General features: G+C 47.3%; 1 protein-coding gene across 1 annotated transcript in view; it reads right to left on the bottom strand.

Moving 5' to 3' along the window:
- Nucleotides 1-6,349: 6,349 nt before the first annotated feature.
- LOC124011564 overlaps nucleotides 6,350-25,113 on the bottom strand; it is a 36,105-nt gene continuing 17,341 nt past the window's right edge. Inside the window, exons 4-11 of the mRNA XM_046325021.1 lie at nucleotides 23,454-23,947; nucleotides 22,822-22,937; nucleotides 20,101-20,231; nucleotides 19,735-19,895; nucleotides 17,407-17,489; nucleotides 17,166-17,244; nucleotides 13,056-13,297; nucleotides 6,350-9,242 (exon numbers count right to left, since the gene is read on the bottom strand). Coding sequence (XP_046180977.1) covers nucleotides 8,407-9,242; nucleotides 13,056-13,297; nucleotides 17,166-17,244; nucleotides 17,407-17,489; nucleotides 19,735-19,895; nucleotides 20,101-20,231; nucleotides 22,822-22,937; nucleotides 23,454-23,947 — 2,142 coding nt within the window. The 3' untranslated portion in view covers nucleotides 6,350-8,406. The remainder of the gene's footprint in view (nucleotides 9,243-13,055; nucleotides 13,298-17,165; nucleotides 17,245-17,406; nucleotides 17,490-19,734; nucleotides 19,896-20,100; nucleotides 20,232-22,821; nucleotides 22,938-23,453; nucleotides 23,948-25,113) is intronic.

Here is a 25,113-nt window from a genome sequence, read left to right as displayed (position 1 = left end):
CAATGTGGTAATAACTACAGTAGATGATCAGTCAATATATTAAATGTACAGGCTACAATGTGGTAATAACTACAGTAGATTATCAGTGAATATATTAAATGTACAGGCTACAATGTGGTAATAACTACAGTAGATGATCAGTGAATATATTAAATGTACAGGCTACAATGTGGTAATAACTACAGTAGATGATCAGTGAATATATTAAATGTACAGGCTACAATGTGGTAATAACTACAGTAGATGATCAGTGAATATATTAAATGTACAGGCTACAATGTGGTAATAACTACAGTAGATGATCAGTGAATATATTAAATGTACAGGCTACAATGTGGTAATAACTACAGTAGATGATCAGTGAATATATTAAATGTACAGGCTACAATGTGGTAATAACTACAGTAGATGATCAGTGAATATATTAAATGTACAGGCTACAATGTGGGGACCTCATACATAGTAATAACTACATGTATATACGACTTGCATCCTTGGCACAAAGTTATATTATATTCTACTCAATCCATAGGCTTCATTAATGTCATTCAGGCTGTTTTGAAGTTGATACAACTGGCTATGATAGTTGAGGTTCATAGCTCGGTTCTGAACTAATATGTATACCAAACGTTTGGGTCAATACACAGATCGGCTCGATAGCTAGCTACACATCCATAGTCACACAGGGATTTTGACTCCAGAATGAGTCACAATATACACACAGCAGTATGTGGAGACCCCTTCAAATTAGCGGATTTGGCTATTTAAGCCACACCCGTTGCTGACAGGTGTATAAAATCAAGCACCCAATGCAATCTCCATAGACAAACATTGGCAGTAGAATGGCCTTACTGAAGAGCTCAGTGACTCTCAATGTCATAAGATGCTACCTTTCCAACAAGTCAGTTCGTCAAATTTCTGCCCTGCTCGAGCTGCACCAGTCAACTGTAAGTGGAAACGTCTAGGAGCAACAACGGCTCAGCCTTGAAGTGGTAGGCCAAACAAGCTCGCAGAACGGGACCGCTGAAGTGTGTAGCGCATAAAAATTGTCTTCAAATGCAACTCACTGAGTTCCAAACTGACACAGCAACGTCATTGGGGTCATGAAATGAGTGTTAGACTGAAACAAAAAGTAGAATATGGAAGTGCCTACCTTGTCAGTCAACTGTCCCCAGAAGAGTAGCTCCCTGTGGTACTGAGACCATGTGGCCAATCTTTCTGCGTCTCTCCCTCAGTCCGTCTCCAACCCAGTGTGGCCTCTGTTGCATTCCTCTCCAGGCCCCAGCAATGCCCTTGAATTAAAAGGAAACACCAGACCAGCCCACCGCTGGCCACAGTACCATTCCACACTACGGGACACACCAACACACTCCTGTTTTCACTCATCAGTCAGTCAAGGCTTCTCCCAGTCTTCCCTCCTAGAGTTCCTCTCCGACCCTCTCTCCCCGTCGTCCCTCCTAGAGTTCCTCTCCGACCCTCTCTCCCCGTCGTCCCTCTCCGACCCTCTCTCCCAGTCTTCCCTCCTAGAGTTCCTCTCCGACCCTCTCTCCCAGTCTCCCCTCCTAGAGTTCCTCTCCGACCCGCTCTCCCTGTCTCCCCTCCTAGAGTTCCTCTCCGACCCTCTCCCAGTCTCCCCTCCTAGAGTTCCTCTCCGACCCTCTCTCACCGTCGTCCCTCCTAGAGTTCCTCTGACCCCCTCTCTCCCCGTCGTCCCTCCGACCCTCTCTCCCCTCCTAGAGTTCCTCTCCGACCCTCTCTCCCCCCTAGAGTTCCTCTCCGACCCGCTCTCCCAGTCTCCCCTCCTAGAGTTCCTCTCCGACCCGCTCTCCCAGTCTCCCCTCCTAGAGTTCCTCTCCGACCCGCTCTCCCAGTCTCCCCTCCTAGAGTTCCTCTCCGACCCTCTCTCACCGTCGTCCCTCCTAGAGTTCCTCTGACCCCCTCTCTCCCCATCGTCCCTCCTAGAGTTCCTCTGACCCCCTCTCCCCGTCGTCCCTCCTAGAGTTTCTCCGACCCTCTCTCCCCTCCTAGAGTTCCTCCGACCCTCTCTCCCCTCCTAGAGTTCCTCTCCGACCCTCTCTCCCCCCTAGAGTTCCTCTCCGACCCTCTCTCCCTGTCTCCCCTCCTAGAGTTCCTCTCCGACCCTCTCTCCCCATCGTCCCTCCTAGAGTTCCTCTCCGACCCTCTCTCCCCTCCTAGAGTTCCTCTCTAACCCTCTCTCCCTGTCTCCCCTCCTAGAGTTCCTCTCCGATCCTCTCCCTGTCTCCCCTCCTAGAGTTCCTCTCCGACCCTCTCTCCCCTCCTATAGTTCCTCTCCGACCCGCTTTCCCTGTCGTGCCTCTCCGACCCTCTCTCCTAGTCTTCCCTCCTAGAGTTCCTCTCCGACCCAATCTCCCCGTCGTCCCTCCTAGAGTTCCTCTCCGACCCTCTCTCCCTGTCGTCCCTCTCCGACCCTCTCTCTCTGTCGTCCCTCTCCGACCCTCTTTCCCTCCCAACCAGCTTAACACCGCTGCTGCTAGCCAAGACCAACTCATTGCTAAATAGAGGGAGATGGTGTCTCACTGTGGTGGGGGGGATGACTAAGATTGTGTCCCAAATGTCACCCTAGTCCCTACAGAGTGCACAACTTTTGACTAGAGCCCTATGAGCCTCCTGGTCAAAAGTAGTGCACTACATTTGGAACAGGGTGCCATTTGGGACAAAGGTTCGGAGAAGAGCAGCCGTTTAGGTCCTGAAGTCACCAATGACGGGAGTGGAACTGAAGGAAGGCTGGTACACGGTATCAACGTGGATTTACTGCACACGAAGACGTGAAACCAGAGGTTTGGAACTGTAGCATACCGCTACTGACACTTTGCAATGTCAGTCAACATTATAAAACAACCTGTCTTTATATACACCATGGACTGGATTAGGGTTGCAAAACTCTACTCCCCCCCCTGTCTTTATATACACCATGGACTGGATTAGGGTTGCAAAACTCTACCCCCCCCCTGTCTTTATATACACCATGGACTGGATTAGGGTTGCAAAACTCTACTCCCCCTGTCTTTATATACACCATGGACTGGATTAGGGTTGCAAAACTCTACCCCCCTGTCTTTATATACACCATGGACTGGATTAGGGTTGCAAAACTCTACTCCCCCCCCAAAAAAAAAGCTGGAAATCCATAATCATCCAACTAGGAGTTCTGGAAACAAGGACATTTTAGGAAAGCAAAGAGTTGGATGGTTTACCTACGGGAGACGGACATTAATACTGCAACTAAAGCAGAAATAAAGAGCTGTTGTACAGCTGAATGACAAGCACAGGTTCAATTCATTATCTTTATCATTTTACTGTACAACAATGTGTAAATTGTAAACTGACAAACTGGAAGAGAGAGAGAGATGGAGTAGTATTATATTACAGTACAATAACTTTCCTACATTAAATATGAAAATAAATTATATTATGTAAATATAAAATGGCAACAGCCCGTTTTCAACCAATCAAAAACCAGGAGGTTATTGGTTAATCTACTTTGCCTGGCAACGCCCAAGCCTGAAATAATTCATTCTTGCCTCTTCATAGGTTCCACTGCACATCATGTGACTTGTCAACAATGCCACGATGTCTAGACAGATCCACAAGAATGTGTTGAGAAGCCTGTGATTAACATGTCAGAGCTTTTTAACCACCATGAGACTATATAGTATCATCTGAGAGCCTAGTAACACCATGAGACTATATAGTACCATCTGAGAGCCTAGAAACACCATGAGACTATATAGTACCATCTGAGAGCCTAGAAACACCATGAGACTATATAGTACCATCTGAGAGCCTAGAAACAATGAGACTATATAGTATCATCTGAGAGCCTAAAAACACCATGAGACTATATAGTACCATCTGGACAGCGGACAGCGGAGTCAATCACCACCTTCCGGAGACACCTGAAACCCCACCTCTTTAAGGAATACCTAGGATAGGATAAGTAATCCTTCTCACCCCCCCCTTTAAGATTTAGATGCACTATTGTAAAGTGACTGTTCCACTGGATGCCATAAGGTGAATGCACCAATTTGTAAGTCGCTCTGGATAAGAGCGTCTGCTAAATGACTTAAATGTAAAATGTAATGTAATGTAGTACCATCCGAGAGCCTAGAAACACCATGAGACTATATAGTACCATCTGAGAGCCTAGAAACACCATGAGACTATATAGTATCATCTGAGAGCCTAAAACACCATGAGACTATATAGTACCATCTGAGAGCCTAGAAACACCATGAGACTATATAGTACCATCTGAGAGCCTAGAAACACCATGAGACTATATAGTACCATCTGAGAGCCTAGAAACACCATGAGACTATATAGTACCATCAGAGAGCCTAGAAACACCATGAGACTAAATAGTACCATCTGAGAGCCTAGAAACACCATGAGACTATATAGTACCATCTGAGAGCCTAGAAACACCATGAGACTATATAGTACCATCTGAGAGCCTAGAAACACCATGAGACTATATAGTACCATCTGAGAGCCTAGAAACACCATGAGACTATATAGTACCATCTGAGAGCCTAGAAACACCATGAGACTATATAGTACCATCTGAGAGCCTAGAAACACCATGAGACTATATAGTACCATCTGAGAGCCTAGAAACACCATGAGACTATATAGTACCATCTGAGAGCCTAGAAACACCATGACAGACTATATAGTACCATCTGAGAGCCTAGAAACACCATGAGACTATATAGTACCATCTGAGAGCCTAGAAACACCATGAGACTATATAGTACCATCTGAGAGCCTAGAAACACCATGAGACTATATAGTACCATCTGAGAGCCTAGAAACACCATGAGACTATATAGTACCATCTGAGAGCCTAGAAACACCATGAGACTATATAGACCATATAGAAATACCATGAGACTATATAGTACCATCTGAGAGCCTAGAAACACCATGAGACTAATAGTACCATCTGAGAGCCTAGAAACACCATGAGACTATATAGTACCATCTGAGAGCCTAGAAACACCATGAGACTATATAGTACCATCTGAGAGCCTAGAAACACCATGAGACTATATAGTACCATCTGAGAGCCTAAACACAATGAGACTATATAGTACCATCTGAGAGCCTAGAAACACCATGAGACTATATAGTACCATCTGAGAGCCTAGAAACACCATGAGACTATATAGTACCATCTGAGAGCCTAGAAACACCATGAGACTATATAGTACCATCTGAGAGCCTAGAAACACCATGAGACTATATAGTACCATCTGAGAGCCTAGAAACACCAACGCCTATTAATAACAAAGATATTCATCAATCAATCCTTTGGTTGTGAGCAATAACCTCAATAAATAAGGTTTACTTTGCAGCTAAGGATGTTGTTGTGTAAAAAACCTCAATCGTCAGTACTGCAGTATATACTGTAATGTGGGATATGAACATAGAACGGTGTAATGTGGGATATGAGATATGAACATAACAGTATAATGTGGGATGCAGTATATACTGTAATACTGTAATGTGGGATATGAGATATGAACATAGAACAGTATAATGTGGGATATGAGATATGAACATATAACAGTGTAATGTGGGATATGAGATATGAACATAGAACGGTGTAATGTGGGATATGAGATATGAACATATAACAGTATAATGTGAGATGCAGTATATACTGTAATACTATAATGTGGGATATGAGATATGAACATAACAGTATAATGTGAGATGCAGTATATACTGTAATACTATAATGTGGGATATGAGATATGAACACATAACAGTATAATGTGAGATGCAGTATATACTGTAATACTGTAATGTGGGATATGAGATATGAACATATCCTTCTGTACTGGTTAATGGAAGTTGTCAGTCATCCATTTGAGGACATCCAGTTTTCCACGTCGCTGCTGCTAACCCTGTTGGTGCTGATAGTACTAAAACAATGTAGTAAAGTGCCATTGTTTGCTGTGCACCATTAAAAAGACCTTCAATGTCTTAATGAGTGATTCGTTCCTGCTGTAGGAGCAGTCTCTCCGCTGTAGGAGCAGTCTCTCCGCTGTAGGAGCAGTCTCTCTGCTGTAGGAGCAGTCTCTCCGCTGTAGGAGCAGTCTCCCCGCTGTAGGAGCAGTCTCTCCGCTGTAGGAGCAGTCTCCCCGCTGTAGGAGCAGTCTCCCCGCTGTAGGAGCAGTCTCCCCGCTGTAGGAGCAGTCTCTTTGCTGTAGGAGCAGTCTCTCCGCTGTAGGAACAGTCTCTCCGCTGTGGAGCAGTCTCTCCGCTGTAGGAGCAGTCTCTCCGCTGTCAGTCTCCCCGCTGTAGGAGCAGTCTCCCCGCTGTAGGAGCAGTCTCCCCGCTGTAGGAGCAGTCTCTCCGCTGTAGGAGCAGTCTCTCCGCTGTAGGAGCAGTCTCTCCGCTGTAGGAGCAGTCTCTCCGCTGTAGGAGCAGTCTCTCCGCTGTAGGAGTGAAACAGTGAGTTCCAATACAATGGGTTTGTCAAGTCATGTGCTGAAACAAATGTTCCTTTATCCACTAGTTCCTGCCCCAAGGTTGTGAGAAAACAGTGACTGTGTCGATCACGATGAAACAAAATTCTCCCTCCAATCCAGCATAGAGTTTGTCCGGGTTAGTTTTATTTTTTGGGGGCCCATCCAATACCCCCTGTCTGGGTCTGTTTGTTCTTCATATCCTACCAGAACCTAGCACCAGTCACCCGAATAAATGGAGCAAGAAATAAATGATGATTGGCGTTATGACTAGATGGAGTTAGTTCTTTAGTTTGAAGCAGTGAAAAGGAGTGAGAACTAGGACTTGAAAGCCTATCAGGAAGCAGAGCCCCTCTCTCCCTTCCAGGGCAGCCTATCAGAAAGCAGAGCACCTCTCTCCCTTCCAGGGCAGCCTATCAGAAAGCAGAGCACCCCTCTCCCTTCCAGGGCAGCCTATCAGAAAGCAGAGCCCCTCTCTCCCTTCCAGGGCAGCCTATCAGAAAGCAGAGCCCCTCTCTCCCTTCCAGGGCAGCCTCAGAAAGCAGAGCCCCTCTCTCCCTTCCAGGGCAGCCTATCAGAAAGCAGAGCCCCTCTCTCCCTTCCAGGGCAGCCTATCAGAAAGCAGAGCCCCTCTCTCCCTTCCAGGGCAGCCTATCAGAAAGCAGAGCACCTCTCTCCCTTCCAGGGCAGCCTATCAGAAAGCAGAGCCCCTCTCTCCCTTCCAGGGCAGCCTATCAGAAAGCAGAGCCCCTCTCTCCCTTCCAGGGCAGCCTATCAGAAAGCAGAGCCCCTCTCTCCCTTCCAGGGCAGCCTATCAGAAAGCAGAGCCCCTCTCTCCCTTCCAGGGCAGCCTATCAGAAAGCAGAGCCCCTCTCTCCCTTCCAGGGCAGCCTATCAGAAAGCAGAGCACCTCTCTCCCTTCCAGGGCAGCCTATCAGAAAGCAGAGCACCTCTCTCCCTTCCAGGGCAGCCTATCAGAAAGCAGAGCACCTCTCTCCCTTCCAGGGCAGCCTATCAGAAAGCAGAGCACCTCTCTCCCTTCCAGGGCAGCCTATCAGAAAGCAGAGCACCTCTCTCCCTTCCAGGGCAGCCTATCAGAAAGCAGAGCCCCTCTCTCCCTTCCAGGGCAGCCTATCGGAAAGCAGAGCCCCTCTCTCCCTTCCAGGGCAGCCTATCAGAAAGCAGAGCACCTCTCTCCCTTCCAGGGCAGCCTATCAGAAAGCAGAGCACCTCTCTCCCTTCCAGGGCAGCCTATCAGAAAGCAGAGCCCCTCTCTCCCGTCCAGGGCAGCCTATCAGAAAGCAGAGCCCCTCTCTCCCTTCCAGGGCAGCCTATCAGAAAGCAGAGCCCCTCTCTCCCTTCCAGGGCAGCCTATCAGAAAGCAGAGCCCCTCTCTCCCTTCCAGGGCAGCCTATCAGAAAGCAGAGCCCCTCTCTCCCTTCCAGGGCAGCCTATCAGAAAGCAGAGCCCCTCTCTCCCTTCCAGGGCAGCCTATCAGAAAGCAGAGCCCCTCTCTCCCTTCCAGGGCAGCCTATCAGAAAGCAGAGCCCCTCTCTCCCTTCCAGGGCAGCCTATTAGTAAGCAGAGCACCTCTCCCTTCCAGGGAAGCCTATTAGTAAGCAGAGCACCTCTCTCCCTTCCAGGGCAGCCTATTAGAAAGCAGAACACCTCTCTCCCTCCAGGGCAGCCTATTAGAAAGCAGAACACCTCTCTCCCTCCAGGGCAGCCTATTAGAAAGCAGAGCACCTCTCTCCCTTCCAGGGCAGCCTATTAGAAAGCAGAACACCTCTCTCCCTCCAGGGCAGCCTATTAGAAAGCAGAGCACCTCTCTCCCTTCCAGGGCAGCCTATTAGAAAGCAGAACACCCCTCTCCCTCCAGGGCAGCCTATTAGAAAGCAGAACACCTCTCTCCCTTCTCCATAGAGGTTTTCCTAGCTCCCATGTTGAACTTGAACTTCGACTGGTCAGCGATCATCTGGTTTATTTCATTCTGTTTGTAGGAGGACAGTTTCTGACCGATCCATGCTACCTTCGTCTCTTCCTGGTTACCATGGATACACCTCAGACAGGCTCTGCCAATCAGGTAGGCCACCTCGGCCAGGTTGAGGAGAACACACACCCCCGACACGGAGAGCATGAACACGGTGAAGATGGTTTTCTCCGTGGGTCGCGACACGAAGCAGTCCACAGTGTTGGGGCAGGGGTACGAGTCACACTTGACCAGACGGAACATCTTGAAGTCAGGGTAGATCAAGTAGAATATATAAAGAAAGCAGACTTCCAGAATGATCCTAAACAGCACACTGATCATGTAGGTCCACCAGAGGGCGCCTGCGATCGCAAACTTCTGGTTCTTGAGTTGTTCCAACTCCTTAGGGGAAGCGCGCCCGGACTTCTTCAGGATCTTCTTGTTGATGTGTCTGCGATGGGCTACATGCATGGCCACTAGGAGAGCAGGCGCGGACACCAGGATGAGCTGCAAGGCCCACAGGCGGATGTGTGAGATGGGAAAGAACTGGTCATAGCAGACGGAGTTGCAGCCGGGCTGCTGGGTGTTGCAGGTGAAGCCAGACTTCTCGTCGCCCCAGACCGACTCGGCCGCCACCACGAGGACCAGGATTCTGAAGATGAAGATGACAGACAGCCAGATGCGGCCGATGCCGGTGGAATGCCTGTTTACGCCGCTGATGCCGGTGGAATGCCTGTTTAATGTTGACGCCTCTGCTGATTGGAAAGGAGAAACAAGAAGGGATATAGTTCGTAAAAGGACCCCCAGTTCATTTTCGATTCCAGGTCTGGAGAGGAGAAACAAGAAGGGATATAGTTCAGACTGTTTAATGTTGACGTTTCAGCTCTGAAAGCTTTTCTCAAGCCCAGTCTGGAAAGGAGAAACAAGAAGGGATATAGTTCAGACTGTTTAATGTTGACGTTTCAGCTCTGAAAGCTTTTCTCAAGCCCAGTCTGGAAAGGAGAAACAAGAAGGGATATAGTTCAGACTGTTTAATGTTGACGTTTCAGCTCTGAAAGCTTTTCTCAAGCCCAGTCTGGAGAGGAGAAACAAGAAGGGATATAGTTCAGACTGTTTAATGTTGACGTTCCAGCTCTGAAAGCTTTTCTCAAGCCCAGTCTGGAAAGGAGAAACAAGAAGGGATATAGTTCAGACTGTTTAATGTTGACGTTTCAGCTCTGAAAGCTTTTCTCAAGCCCAGTCTGGAAAGGAGAAATGTTAAGCTGATGATCACACTCAGGAGACTAACTTTTACTTAGAAGAATATAGGACTTAGGAAACAATGCATCTCACTGGGGCGGCAGGGTAGCCTAGTGGTTAGAGCGTTGGACTAGTAACCGAAAGGTTGCAAGTTCAAATCCCCGAGCTGACAAGGTACAAATCTGTCGTTCTGCCCCTGAACAGGCAGTTAACCCACTGTTCCCAGGCCGTCATTGAAAAGAAGAATTTGTTAAATAAAAGGTAAATGAAATACAAGCTGACATTCGATCACACTGGGAAAGACATTCTCTATAAGAACGACCAAGTCAAGGAAACATGTAATGAAGGAATTAGGGGACATCACGGTACATCACGATGGTAACACGTTGATATAGTCATTGAAACTGTACAATCTCTGAGTCAATCCTTAATAAAGGCAATCAATCAAACCTGTAGTGAGGAAGAGAGAGTTCTTAAACAACCCCACAGGTGCACTGTATGTATCCAACCAACAATCATCAAAAATGCTTGAGCTCAAATCACTAAAAACACCAGACACCTCGGACAGAAAAACATTCTCAAACCGTACTAATGTGGACTAAAACAGAACCTATATAGTCAACAACCCCCAACAAAACACACCCTTGTCTGCACCTAGAAAAGTGCACTACTTTCAACCAGGACGAATTGAATAGGGTGTGATTTAGAAAGCAGCAGATCCCAGTATTCCCTGAGCTGTTGGTCCTACCAGTCTCCGCCGGCCGCGGCGGCAGCACCAGGTCCTTAAACCACCACCGTCAGGTGTAGCCTGGCCATGGAGCTGGTCGGGTCACAGCAACGGCAAACAAGACTCAGCCAATCCCTGGCCTGCGCTTTAAGAACCTCGGGCGATGGCCTAACACGGGCGTAACGTCACGCCACGTAACGCTCCGATAGCCAATAGCGAAACGATAACGGAGACATGTGATCCATTCAACAAGTATTAATACTGACTGACCGTAACCTGACCTTCAGACAGACGGACAAACGGACACGGCTACACCAGACAGACCAGCCAAGATATATTCTCCAAGCAACGACTCTAAACATCCATCTCACTAGAAGAATCTTACATCAAACTTCAGACAGACACTGTCTAAGACCTCTACTGTAACTGAAGAAATATATAGCCAATCTCAAAACAGTCTTTAAACTATGCCAATCATAAAATACACCCAGATCAAACCAAGAGAAGTTATTGTATTCGAGTGAACAGATGTTTCATATCAGTAACTACTGTCTTTCTGCAGAACCATTCTAGAATCTAGTCTGGAATTCTAGAATTCTCAGAGAACTCCAGAACACCTCAGACAGTCAGAATCTCTTTCCTTTTCCTCAGGAATCTCAACACATCATCATCCGAATGGTTAATAAAGAGAATCAGAGATATTATGGATTTTTACCTTCAGCTGTGGTGGTACACAAAATGTGTACAAAGAAGGGTTAAATTAAATGTGTTTATTTTATCATGGAATCAGAAGGCTCTTGGCTTGTGAACACGATGCGTTGGTAAAATGCTAATCATTCCCGTGACACTAGCCACTACCCTGCACCGTAGCAGAGCCCAGCGCAGCACAGCGGTCATATGGTCTTATATAAACTATTACCATACAATGCTGCCCTTTATCAGAGCCCCAACAAGACTCTGTGTTATTCTGATAAAACGCCCTGGTTTCTGCCTACCCCCAGCGGAACATGCAGTAGAAAGAATCTGTGTGGACACAAAAGACCTGAGCTCCATGCTACATTATTTATGGTGCTGGGAGGGGAGGGCAGAGGGCTTCTAACCCGAACCCCTGAGCTCCATGCCACATTATTTATGGTGCTGGGAGGGGAGGGCAGAGGGCTTCTGACCCGAACCCCTGAGCGAGAGAGCAGGGGGAAAAGGCGGGCAGTGGGTAAAATGAGATGTTTGCAAAATCATTCAAGAAACAATGAATCAAACAGTTCCAGAAGTGGACAGTCAATGTCTTTGTGTTATACACTGGGTGTTTCTTTAGGGATTAGATGGTTCTGATTGGCTTGTTCCCCTGATCTATCCATTAGATGGTTCTGATTGGCTTGTTCCCCTGCTATCCATTAGATGGTTCTGATTGGCTTGTTCCCCTGAGCTATCCATTAGATGGTTCTGATTGGCTTGTTCCCCTGATCCATTAGATGGTTCTGATTGGCTTGTTCCCCTGATCTATCTATTAGATGGTTCTGATTGGCTTGTTCCCCTGAGCTATCCAGTAGATGGTTCTGATTGGCTTGTTCCCCTGATCTATCTATTAGATGGTTCTGTTTGGCTTGTTCCCCTGATCTATCCATTAGATGGTTCTGATTGGCTTGTTCCCCTGAGCTATCCATTAGATGGTTCTGATTGGCTTGTTCCCCTGATCTATCTATTAGATGGTTCTGATTGGCTTGTTCCCCTGAGCTATCCAGTAGATGGTTCTGATTGGCTTGTTCCCCTGATCTATCCAGTAGATGGTTCTGCTTGGCTTGTTCCCCTGATCTATCTATTAGATGGTTCTGCATGGCTTGTTCCCCTGATCTATCCATTAGATGGTTCTGATTGGCTCATTCCCCTGATCCACCACAGAAAAGCTCCAGGCAAAATGCTAGCCTGTTCCCTACACAGTGAAGTACGTTTGAACAGAGCCCATTAGGGAATAGGGCACCATTTTAGACTCATCCATATATCCTCAACATGACGGCTGCAGAGACAAACGGAAAAGGCTATACGGACACTCCTGACCTGCAAACCAACATTTCATTTCAGAATTAGTTCAAATTAGGGAGAAGGTAATGGCTCGACTTGGACTGAAATCGGTGCCGGTACCGTTTTATATTTAGGTGCAGGAGATCCACAACACTGTTGAGCTGATATTCTCTAAGTGGAACAGGAGCTCAAGCAGTACAACATTTGGAGGTGCTGGTACTCAGCCTGATTTTTGGTTAGTTGTTTTACAGGTCAGGAGTGTACTATTCCCGAGACAGAAAGATGAAAACAGTTGACCTCACTCCTGCGTCGCCCTCAGTCATGGCACCATCAGCTCATCTGAAAGAGTTGATCCAGCGCAGATGCCCCCTGACCAAAATAGACTTTATGGAAACAAATATTTACAAAAGCTAGCCTGGTCCCAGATCTGTGTGTGATCTAGTACTCCATTGCAGTCATTGTCAAGCCAATTGGCATAACAAGGAGTTGGCCTGACGGCTGAAACAGACCAGGGAGTTGGCCTGACAGCAGAAACAGACCAGGGAGTTGGCCTGACAGCAGAAACAGACCAGGGAGTTGGCCTGACAGCAGAAACAGACCAGGGAGTTGGCCTGACGGCTGAAACAGACCAGGGAGTTGGCCTGACGGCTGAAACAGACCAGGGAGTTGGCCTGACGGCTGAAACAGACCAGGGAGTTGGCCTGACGGCTGAAACAGACCAGGGAGTTGGCCTGACAGCTGAAACAGACCAGGGAGTTGGCCTGATGGCTGAGACAGACCAGGGAGTTGGCCTGACAGCAGAAACAGACCAGGGAGTTGGCCTGACAGCTGAAACAGACCAGGGAGTTGGTCTGATGGCAGAAACAGACCAAGGAGTTGGCCTGACGGGTGAAACAGACTGGCACTCAGGCTACAGAAACAACACCTGTTTGTCCTGTGATAGATGACCTAGAATCCGTTCACTGTACCATTATTCTACATCTCGATGCCCAGGGCTGTTCCTGCATCAGTTGTGATAAAGAGGTGGGAGGGGGGGGGTCAGGTTCATCCTGTTGTTGGTTAATACAAGTTATGGAGACTTGAGAGAATACAACATCGTAATGAGTTATGATGGCTTGAGAAACGCGTTTTGGACAATATGGTACATTTTAATTATTCTGTCAAATACAAAATGAAGACCAGTGAGAGATCCTGTAATGAATAAACCATTTATTATTCAACACACAGACACATAGCAAATATGTAAATGGTCAGAAAAGTAGCTAATAATAATGACAGAAGGCAAAAACATTGCAAACTTAGTGAAGGAAAAATAACACGCCACAGCATCATTTAAAGTCCTAAAAGGAAAGTTCACAGTGAGGAACTGTTGTCAAATACAGAATGGATCATCCTCCTACATTTACAGGATTATAAGGGCTGACTAAATAAAGACAGCCGGTCTGCTGGCTGACTAAATAAAGACAGCCGGTCTGCTGGCTGACTAAATAAAGACAGCCGGTCTGCTGGCTGACTAAATAAAGACAGCCGGTCTGCTGGCTGACTAAATAAAGACAGCCGGTCTGCTGGCTGACAAAATAAAGACAGCCGGTCTGCTGGCTGACAAAATAAAGACAGCCGGTCTGCTGGCTGACAAAATAAAGACAGCCGGTCTGCTGGCTGACAAAATAAAGACAGCCGGTCTGCTGGCTGACTAAATAAAGACAGCCGGTCTGCTGGCTGACTAAATAAAGACAGCCGGTCTGCTGGCTGACCAAATAAAGACAGCCGGTCTGCTGGCTGACCAAATAAAGACAGCCGGTCTGCTGGCTGACCAAATAAAGACAGCCGGTCTGCTGGCTGACCAAATAAAGACAGCCGGTCTGCTGGCTGACAAAATAAAGACAGCCGGTCTGCTGGCTGACAAAATAAAGACAGCCGGTCTGCTGGCTGACAAAATAAAGACAGCCGGTCTGCTGGCTGACAAAATAAAGACAGCCGGTCTGCTGGCTGACAAAATAAAGACAGCCGGTCTGCTGGCTGACAAAATAAAGACAGCCGGTCTGCTGGCTGACAAAATAAAGACAGCCGGTCTGCTGGCTGACAAAATAAAGACAGCCGGTCTGCTGGCTGACAAAATAAAGACAGCCGGTCTGCTGGCTGACAAAATAAAGACAGCCGGTCTGCTGGCTGACTAAATAAAGACAGCAGGTCTGCTGGCTGACCAAATAAAGACAGCCGGTCTGCTGGCTGACCAAATAAAGACAGCCGGTCTGCTGGCTGACTAAAGACAGCCGGTCTGCTGGCTGACTAAAGACAGCCAACGGTCACCCATGACACCCATAGTGCACCCTGGGAAGGAACATTTTAAAGGCCCACCTTTTGGCATCATCTTGGTGATGTAGAGAAATGCATTTTCACAACAATTTCCTGCAATTCTATACAAATTTCACCAAGGAGCGGAGAGAAATGTTTACAGTTTTAAAAGGAATTTCATGCAATGCATTTCTCCATGGGCAATGTGTTATTTTGCTCAAATATAAACAATATCAATAATGCTAAATTGTTCTTGTAATTTTAGTTCTCAGAGAATATATTATGAACAGCTCCATTATCTACATTACTTCATCTGGTTTTATGAACAGTTACCATTATCTACATTACATGTTAGGGTGACCTAGTGGTTAGAGCGTTGGACTAGCAACCGGAAGGTTGCAAGTTCAAACCCCCGAGCTGACAATGTACAAATCTGTCGTTCTACCCCTGAACAGGCAGTTAACCCACTGTTCCTAGGCCGTCATTGAAAATAATAATTTGTTCTTAACTGACTTCCCTGGTTAAATAAATAAAAAATAAAATAAAATCTTCATCTAGTTTTAGTTTGTCCTTCACGAAAATGTATTTAAACATGAAAATATACAGTACCAGTCAAAGGTTTGGACACACCTACTCATTCAAGGGTTTTTCTTTATTTTACTACTTTTGTAGAGTAATAGTGAAGACATCAAAACTATGAAATAACACATAGTAACCAAAAAAAGTGTTAAACAAATCTAAATATATAGTTTATATGAGATACTTCAAAGTAGCCACCCTTTGGCATTCTCTCAACCAGATTGTGTAACCTTCATTTAACTAGGCAAGATTCTTATTTACAATGATGGCCAAACCCGGACTAAGCTGGGCTAATTGTGTGGCTGTCCTATGGGACTCCCAATCACGGCCGGATGTGATACAGCCTGGATTCTAACCAAGGACTGTAGTGAGGCATCTTGCATTGAGATGCTGTGTCTTAGACTGCTGAGCCACTCAGGAGCCCTAGATCATGAGGTAGTCACCTGGAAGGCATTTCAATTAACAGGTGTGCCTCGTTAAAAGTTCATTTGCGTTTGAGCCAATCAGTTGTGTTGTGAGAAGGTAGGGGTGGTATACAGAAGATAGCCCTATTTGGTAAAAGACCAAGTCCATATTATGGCAGGAACAGATCAAATAAGCAAAGAGAAACGACAGTCCATCATTACTTTAAGACATGAAGGTCAGTCAATACGGAACATTTCAAGAACTTTGAAAGTTTCTTCAAGTGCAGTCGCAAAAACCATCAAGCGCTATGATGAAACTGGCTCTCATGAGGACCGCCACAGGAAAGGAAGACCCAGAGTTACCTCTGCTGCAAAGGATAAGTTCATTAGAGAGTTACCAGCATCAGAAATTGCATCCAAAATAAATGCTTCACGGAGTTCAAGTAACAGACATCTCAACTGTTCAAAGAAACCACTACAAGGACAGCAATAAGAAGAGACTTGCTTGGGCCAAGATACACGAGCAACGGACATTAAACAGGTGGAAATCTGTCCTTTGGTCTGAAGAGTCCAAATTTGAGATGTTTGGTTCCAACCGCTGAGCCTTTGTGAGACGCCGAGTAGGTGAACGGATGATCTCTACATGTGTGGTTCCCACCGTGAAGCATGGAGGAGGAGGTGTCATGGTGCTTTGCTGGTGACACTGTCTGTGATTTATTTAGAAATCAAGGCACACTTAACCAGCATGGCTACCACAGCATTCTGCAGCGATACACCATCCCATCTGGTTTACTCTTAGTGGGACGATCATTTGTTTTTCAACAGGACAATTACCCAACACACCTCCAGGCTGTGTAAGGGCTATTTGACCAAGAAGGAGAGTGATGGAGTACTGCATCAGATGACCTGGCCTCCACAATTACCCGACTTCAACTCAGTTGAGATGGTTTGGGATGAGTTGGACCGCAGAGGATGAGTTGGACCGCAAAGGAAAAGCAGCCAACAAATGCTCAGCATATGTGGGAACTCCTTCAAGACTGTTGGAAAAGCATTCCAGGTGAAGCTGGTTGAGAGAATGCCAAGAGTGCAAAGCTGTCATCAAGGCAAAGGGTGGCTATTTGAAGAATCTCAAAAATATTTTTGATTTGTTTAACACTTTTTTGGTTATTACATGATTCCATGTGTTACTTTATAGTTTTGATGTCTTGACTATTATTCTACAACGTAGAAAATAGTCAAAAGTTTTTAAAAAGATGACACTGCCCACCCAAAGGATTACAATGGCAGAACATTTTAGAACAAGGCTGGGCTTCCAATTTGGCCACATAGTGACCACCTGTATCAAGGCTGGTTAATGGAGGCAGGTGGCTCATGAAGGTGAGGGGGAATGAACTACAACGCCTTATCAGCCTGATTACTTCTTATTCTGGGTGTAACAGGAAATAAGGTGCTTGTTCCAGGCAGACTGACATTTCTTGGTTCGCTCCTGTGCACTACCTACAACACAGACAGAGACAGAGAGAGGCAGACACATGAGACAGGCAGAGTGAGAGAGCGAGGACCACAATGAGAGTTGAGCTACAAGACTATTGTATAGAAGCTGCTGCCCTCTAGTGGAGAAGCTCAGAATGATCACCAGACAAAGTAGAAGGCACCTACTTCTCTTGAATCCCAGGTTCCTCAGCTTGTCATGTTTAGCATGTCCATTCTGAGCCAGTCTCAGAGACAGAGAGGCTCCTCTCCTGAAACAGACAAAACATTTCATTACAGAATCACTCAGTGCTTAAACATTTCAGTTTATTTACCATGTGATAAACCCATTTCAGTTTATTTACCATGGGAGATAAATATAGTGCATTCGGAAAGTATTCAGACCCCTTGACTTTTTCCACATTTTGTTACTTTACAGCCTTGTTCTAAAATTGATTAACTAATTTCCCCCCCTCATCAATCTACACACACAACCTCATAATGACATCACAATACCCCATAATGACATCACAATACCATGTTTTTAGAAAATGTTTGCAAATGTATATAAAAAAATATAAAAACTGAAATATCACATTTACACAAGAATTCAGACCCTTTCCTCAGTACTTTGTTGAAGCATCGTTGGCAGTGATTACAGCCTCGAGTCTTCTTGGGTATGACGCTACAAGCTTGGCACACCTGTATTTGGGGAGTTTCTCCCATTCTTCTCTGCAGATCTTCTCAAGCTCTGTCAGGTTGGATGGGGAGCGTCGCTGCACAGCTATTTTCAGGTCTCTCCAGAGATGTTCGATCGGGTTCAAGTCCGGGTTTTGGCTGGACCACTCAAGGACATTGAGGCATGTCCCAAAGCCACTCCTGTGTCGTCTTGAACAGGTTTTCTCCCTGTACTTTGCTCCGTTCAGCTTTCCCTCGATCCTGACTAGTCTCCCAGTCCCTGCCTCTGAAAAACATCTCCACAGCATGATGCTGCCAACCACCATGCTTCACCATAGTGATGCTGCCACCACCATGCTTCACCATAGTGATGCTGCCACCACCATGCTTCACCATAGTGATGCTGCCACCACCATGCTTCACCATAGTGATGCTGCCACCACCATGCTTCACCATAGTGATGCTGCCACCACCATGCTTCACCATAGTGATGCTGCCACCACCATGCTTCACCATAGTGATGCTGCCACCACCATGCTTCACCATAGTGATGCTGCCACCACCATGCTTCACCATAGTGATGCTGCCACCACCATGCTTCACCATAGTGATGCTGCCACCACCATGCTTCACCATAGTGATGCTGCCACCACCATGCTTCACTGTCGGGATTGTGCAAGGTTTCCTCCAGAGGTGACTCTTGGCATTCAGGCCAAAGAGTTCAATCTTGGTTTCATCAGACCAGATAATCTTGTTTCTCATGGTCAGAGTCCTTTAGGTGTCTTTTGGCAAACTCCAAGCAGGATGTCATGTGCCTTTTACGAAGGAGTGGCTTCATTCTGGCCACTCTACAATAAATACCTGATTGGTGGAGTGCTGCAGAGATTGTTGTCCTTCTGGAAGGTTCTCCCATCTCCACAGAAGAACACTATAGAGCTCTGTCAGAGTGACCGTCGGGTTCTTGGTCACCTCCCTGATCAAGGCCCTTCTCCCCTGATTGGTCAGTTTGGCCTGATGGCCAGCTCTAGGAAGAGTCTTGGTGGTTCCAAACATCTTCCATTTAAAAGTGATGGAGGCCACTGTGTTCTTGGGGACCTTCAATGCTGCAGAAATGTTTTGGTACCCTTCCCCAGATCTGTGCCTCGACACAATCCTGTCTCGGAGCTCTACGGACTATTCCTTCAACCTCATGGCTTGGTTTTTGCTCTGACATGTACGGTCAACTGTGGGACCTTATATAGACAGGTGTGTGCCTTTCTAAATCTTGTCCAATCAATTGAATTTACCACAGGTGGACTCCAATCAAGATGTACAGTATAGTGCATTCTAGTGCTCAGGTTGACTTTTACAATAAACACACACTTCATACCTCATACCCCATGGACTCCAGTTATAATAACCTCATACCTCCCAGTTATAATAACCTCATACCTCCCAGTTATAATAACCTCATACCTCCCAGTTATAATAACCTCATACCTCCCAGTTATAATAACCTCATACCTCCCAGTTATAATAACCTCATACCTCCCAGTTATAATAACCTCATACCTCCCAGTTATAATAACCTCATACCTCCCAGTTATAATAACCTCATACCTCCCAGTTATAATAACCTCATACCTCCCAGTTATAATAACCTCATACCTCCCAGTTATAGTAACCTCATACCTCCCAGTTATAGTAACCTCATACCTCCCAGTTATAATAACCTCATACCTCCCAGTTATAATAACCTCATACCTCCCAGTTATAATAACCTCATACCTCCCAGTTATAATAACCTCATACCTCCCAGTTATAATAACCTCATACCTCCCAGTTATAATAACCTCATACCTCATGGACCCCAGTTTTCCCTTCTCCATGAAGAGTTCCACCATGGGGTCGTGTCTCTCTCCCTGAGGGTAGAGCCGTGCGTACAGCGTCCTGTTGCCCACCATGTCTCTGAACCAATATACTGCCTGTTGGGTCCAGCCACACACGTCCACTGGGCGCACCTGGGATGAGACCAGTAACTTGGGGTCATATAATACAGGATACAAGTAAAAAGATATGATCCTCTCAACTAAATAACTCATTTTTTAAACCTTTATTTATCCAGTCAAGTGATGTTATATACTGGTACGGTTATAGGGATCAATTGTGGTGTGGTTAAGTATTGGCCACAGTAGAACCTGACAACAACCAGGGTGAACCGCTCACATTAGCCAGGGAGACCTGTATGGCCTGTAGAGGAAGTGATGTCATCTCAGCACTGAGTTCCTTGATGTTACATAGAGACAGACAGGAAGTGTCTCCGTAGTCCAGCCTCCTCACCTCCACCTCATTGATGTCTGACAGACAGAGGAGAAATATAGAAGTTTCCCTTACAGAGCGAGGAGTAGTACACTATATGACCAAAAGTATGTGGACACCTGCTCGTTTAACATCTCATTCCAAAATCATGGGCATTAATATAGAGTTGGTGCCCCCTTTGCTGCTATAACAGCCTCCACTCTTCTGGGAAGGCTAGATGTTGGAACATTGCTGCTATAACAGCCTCCACTCTTCTGGAAAGGCTTTCCACTAGATATTGGAGCATTGCTGCTATAACAGCCTCCACTCTTCTGGAAAGGCTTTCCACTAGATATTGGATCATTGCTGCTATAATAGCCTCCACTCTTCTGGAAAGGCTTTCCACTAGATGTTGGAACATTGCTGCTATAACAGCCTCCACTCTTCTGGAAAGGCTTTCCACTAGATATTGGATCATTGCTGCGGGGCCACAAGAGCATTAGTGAGGTCGGTCACTGATGTTGGGGGTGATTAGGCCTGGCTCACAGTCAGCGTTCCAATTCATCCCAAAGGTGTTCGATGGGGTTGAGGTCAAGGCTCTGTGCAGGCCAGTCAAGTTCTTTCACACCGATCTCAACAAACCATTTCTGTACGAACCGGTCTTTGTGCACAGAGACATCGTCATACTAAAACAGCTTAGGGCTGTTACCACAAAGTTGGAAGCACAGAATCGTCTAGAATGTCATTGTATGCTGTTGCGTTAAGATTTCCCTTCACTATAAATAAGAGTCCTTCCCAGAATAGTGGAGGCTGTTATAGCAAGATTACTAACATTCCGCAGCGTCCCAGGGATTCTCAACATTCCGCAGCGTCCCAGGGATTCTCAACATTCCGCAGCGTCCCAGGGATTCTCAACATTCCGCAGCGTCCCAGGGATTCTCAACATTCCGCAGCGTCCCAGGGATTCTCAACATTCCGCAGCGTCCTAGGGATTATTAACATTCCGTAGCGTCCTAGGGATTATCAACATTCCGTAGCGTCCTAGGGATTATCAACATTCCGCAGCGTCCTAGGGATTATCAACATTCCGCAGCGTCCTAGGGATTATCAACATTCCGCAGCGTCCTAGGGATTATTAACATTCCGCAGCGTCCTAGGGATTATCAACATTCCGTAGCATCCTAGGGATTATCAACATTCCGTAGCGTCCTAGGGATTATTAACATTCCGCAGCGTCCTAGGGATTATCAACATTCCGTAGCGTCCTAGGGATTATCAACATTCCGTAGCGTCCTAGGGATTATCAACATTCCGCAGCGTCCTAGGGATTATCAACATTCCGTAGCGTCCTAGGGATTATTAACATTCCGCAGCGTCCTAGGGATTATCAACATTCCGCAGCGTCCTAGGGATTATCAACATTCCGTAGCGTCCTAGGGATTATTAACATTCCGCAGCGTCCTAGGGATTATTAACATTCCGCAGCGTCCTAGGGATTATCAACATTCCGTAGCGTCCTAGGGATTATCAACATTCCGCAGCGTCCTAGGGATTATCAACATTCCATAGCGTCCTAGGGATTATCAACATTCCGTAGCGTCCCAGGGATTCTCAACATTCCGCAGCGTCCCAGGGATTCTCAACATTCCGCAGCGTCCCAGGGATTCTCAACATTCCGCAGCGTCCCAGGGATTCTCAACATTCCGCAGCGTCCCAGGGATTCTCAACATTCCGCAGCGTCCTAGGGATTATCAACATTCCGTAGCGTCCTAGGGATTATCAACATTCCGTAGCGCCCTAGGGATTATTAACATTCCGCAGCGTCCTAGGGATTATCAACATTCCGTAGCGTCCTAGGGATTATTAACATTCCGCAGCGTCCTAGGGATTATTAACATTCCGCAGCGTCCTAGGGATTATTAACATTCCGCAGCGTCCTAGGGATTATCAACATTCCGCAGCGTCCTAGGGATTATCAACATTCCGTAGCGTCCTAGGGATTATTAACATTCCGCAGCGTCCTAGGGATTATTAACATTCCGCAGCGTCCTAGGGATTATTAACATTCCGCAGCGTCCTAGGGATTATTAACATTCCGCAGCGTCCCAGGGATTATTAACATTCCGCAGCGTCCCAGGGATTATCAACATTCCGCAGCGTCCCAGAGATTCTCAACATTCCGCAGCGTCCCAGAGATTCTCAACATTCCGCAGCGTCCCAGAGATTCTCAACATTCCGCAGCGTCCCAGGGATTCTCAACATTCCGCAGCGTCCCAGGGATTCTCAACATTCCGCAGCGTCCCAGGGATTCTCAACATTCCGCAGCGTCCCAGGGATTCTCAACATTCCGCAGCGTCCCAGGGATTCTCAACATTCCGCAGCGTCCCAGGGATTCTCAACATTCCGCAGCGTCCCAGGGATTCTCAACATTCCGCAGCGTCCTAGGGATTATTAACATTTACCTCATGTTTTACATTTACGTCAATTAGTAGACACTCTTTCTAGAGCGATTTACAGACGCAATTAGAGTTCATCGCCTTGTTCAAGGGCACATCAGATTCTTCATCTTGTCGGCTCGGGGATTCGAACGAGCAACCTTTTGGTTGCTGGCCCAACACTAACCTCCACTAATCATGAAACATATCTTACCTCCACTCATGCCACATATCTTGGCCACCTGTGCCCGACACCACCTCTCCTGTTGGGGGAACCAAGCCATGACGTAGGTCCCGATGTCTGGAGTACACTTCAGCTCTGCTAAACTACTGCAAGACAACCAGCCAACGACAGGGTTGAGAAAATGACTAAATGAAAAGGACTTGGGTCAAGTCCTGTTTTAGACTTGACCTCTGCTTAAAGGTAGTGCACTACATCAGGAATAGGCTTCCATTTAGGATGCACCCTGAGTGTGTCTACTATACGTCTCACACCAATCCAATGCTTCTTGAGAGGGAGTGGATAAGAGCACACTTTGAGGAGAAGGGTACTATGGAGTACAAATGTTATTAGCTCAATGTGGCACTATACGGGCCCTGGTGGAAAGTAGTGCACACTATATAGGGAATAGGGTACCATTGGGCCCTGGTGGAAAGTAGTGCACACTATATAGGGAATAGGGTAGCATTGGGCCCTGGTGGAAAGTAGTGCACCATATAGGGAATAGGGTAGCATTGGGCCCTGGTGAAAAGTAGTGCACTATATAGGGAGTCATTGGGCCTTGGTGGAAAGTAGTGCACTATATAGGGAATAGGGTACCATCTTGGACACCCAATATAACTCACTCAGTGTTGAGGTCCTCCAGCTGGAGGGTGGCGTCGGCCTGTTGGATGTAGAAGTTCCCAGGATGCACCACGTGACTCACCACCACCGCCATCTCCTCAAACTTACGGATCTGGAACTCTGGAATGTTCAGACACTGGTTGCCTGGGGTAACCAAGGAACTACAGTTCTGGAATCTCTGGAGTTCTGGAGTCAGACTGATATTGTTGATATCTTCCTGAACCTCCCCCGTCACATGTCCCTCTTTGATCTGTAGGCTGTGGATGGATGGAGCTGGGGGTTGGAGGGTCTTATTAGAGATCTCTACACTCCGACACTGGAGACTAGCGGCAGACATCTTGTTCTCCGAGGTGGTGACGACGTCAGAGGAAGGACCGATCCTTGTCGCCTCGGTAAAGACGTCTCCTATGTCCCAGAGCTCCGTCTTGGTGGCAATGATACAGCTGAAGATCAGAGAGCCTCCAGACTCCACACGCTTTACTGTGAACACTGGGGCCTGGGGAGGGGAGGAGAGGAGATGGTAGGATAGGAGAAGATAGGAGATGGTAGGGTAGGAGAGGAGATGGTAGAGTAGGAGAAGATAGGAGATGGTAGGGTAGGAGAAGAGAGGAGATGGTAGGGTAGGAGAGGGTAGGAGATGGTAGGGGAGGAGAGGGTAAGGTAGATGGTAGGAGAAGATAGGATAGGTTAGGGTAGGAGAAGATAGGGGAGGAGGGGTAGGGGAGGAGAGGGTAGGGGAGGAGAGGGTAGGGGACGAGAGGGTAGGGGACGAGAGGGTAGGGGACGAGAGGGTAGGGGACGAGAGGGTAGGGGACGAGAGGGTAGGGGACGAGAGGGTAGGGGAGGAGAGGATAAGGTAGGGTAGGAGAAGATAGGAGAGGTTAGGGTAGGAGAGGGTAGGGGAGGAGAGGGTAGGAGAGGGTAGGGGAGGAGAGGGTAGGGGAGGAGAGGGTAGGGGACGAGAGGGTAGGGGACGAGAGGGTAGGGGACGAGAGGGTAGGGGACGAGAGGGTAGGGGACGAGAGGGTAGGGGACGAGAGGGTAGGGGAGGAGAGGAGAGGATAAGGTAGGGTAGGAGAAGATAGGAGAGGTTAGGGTAGGAGAGGGTAGGGGAGGAGAGGGTAGGAGAGGGTAGGGGAGGAGAGGGTAGGGGAGGAGAGGGTAGGGGAGGAGAGGGTAGGGGACGAGAGGGTAGGGGACGAGAGGGTAGGGGACGAGAGGGTAGGGGACGAGAGGGTAGGGGACGAGAGGGTAGGGGAGGAGAGGGTAGGGGAGGAGAGGGTAGGGGAGGAGAGGGTAGGGGAGGAGAGGGTAGGAGAGGAGAGGGTAGGAGAAGATAGGAGAGGGTAGGGTAGGAGAAGAGAGGAGATGGTAGGGTAGGAGAGGGTAGGAGATGGTAGAGGAGGAGAGGATAAGGTAGGGTAGGAGAAGATAGGAGAAGGTAGGGGAGGAGAGGGTAGGGGAGGAGAGGGTAGGGGACGAGAGGGTAGGGGACGAGAGGGTAGGGGAGAGAGGGTAGGGGACGAGAGGGTAGGGGAGGAGAGGGTAGGGGAGGAGAGGGTAGGGGAGGAGAGGGTAGGGGAGAGAGGGTAGGGGAGGAGAGGGTAGGGGAGGAGAGGGTAGGGGAGGAGAGGGTAGGGGAGGAGAAGAGCGGGTAGGAGA

Source organism: Oncorhynchus gorbuscha, linkage group LG23 (assembly GCF_021184085.1).
Source record: "Oncorhynchus gorbuscha isolate QuinsamMale2020 ecotype Even-year linkage group LG23, OgorEven_v1.0, whole genome shotgun sequence".
In the NCBI taxonomy this organism is placed as follows: domain Eukaryota; kingdom Metazoa; phylum Chordata; class Actinopteri; order Salmoniformes; family Salmonidae; genus Oncorhynchus; species Oncorhynchus gorbuscha.
The sequence above is the reverse complement of the archived record's forward strand: the minus strand, read 5'-3'. Positions and strand labels throughout refer to the sequence as shown.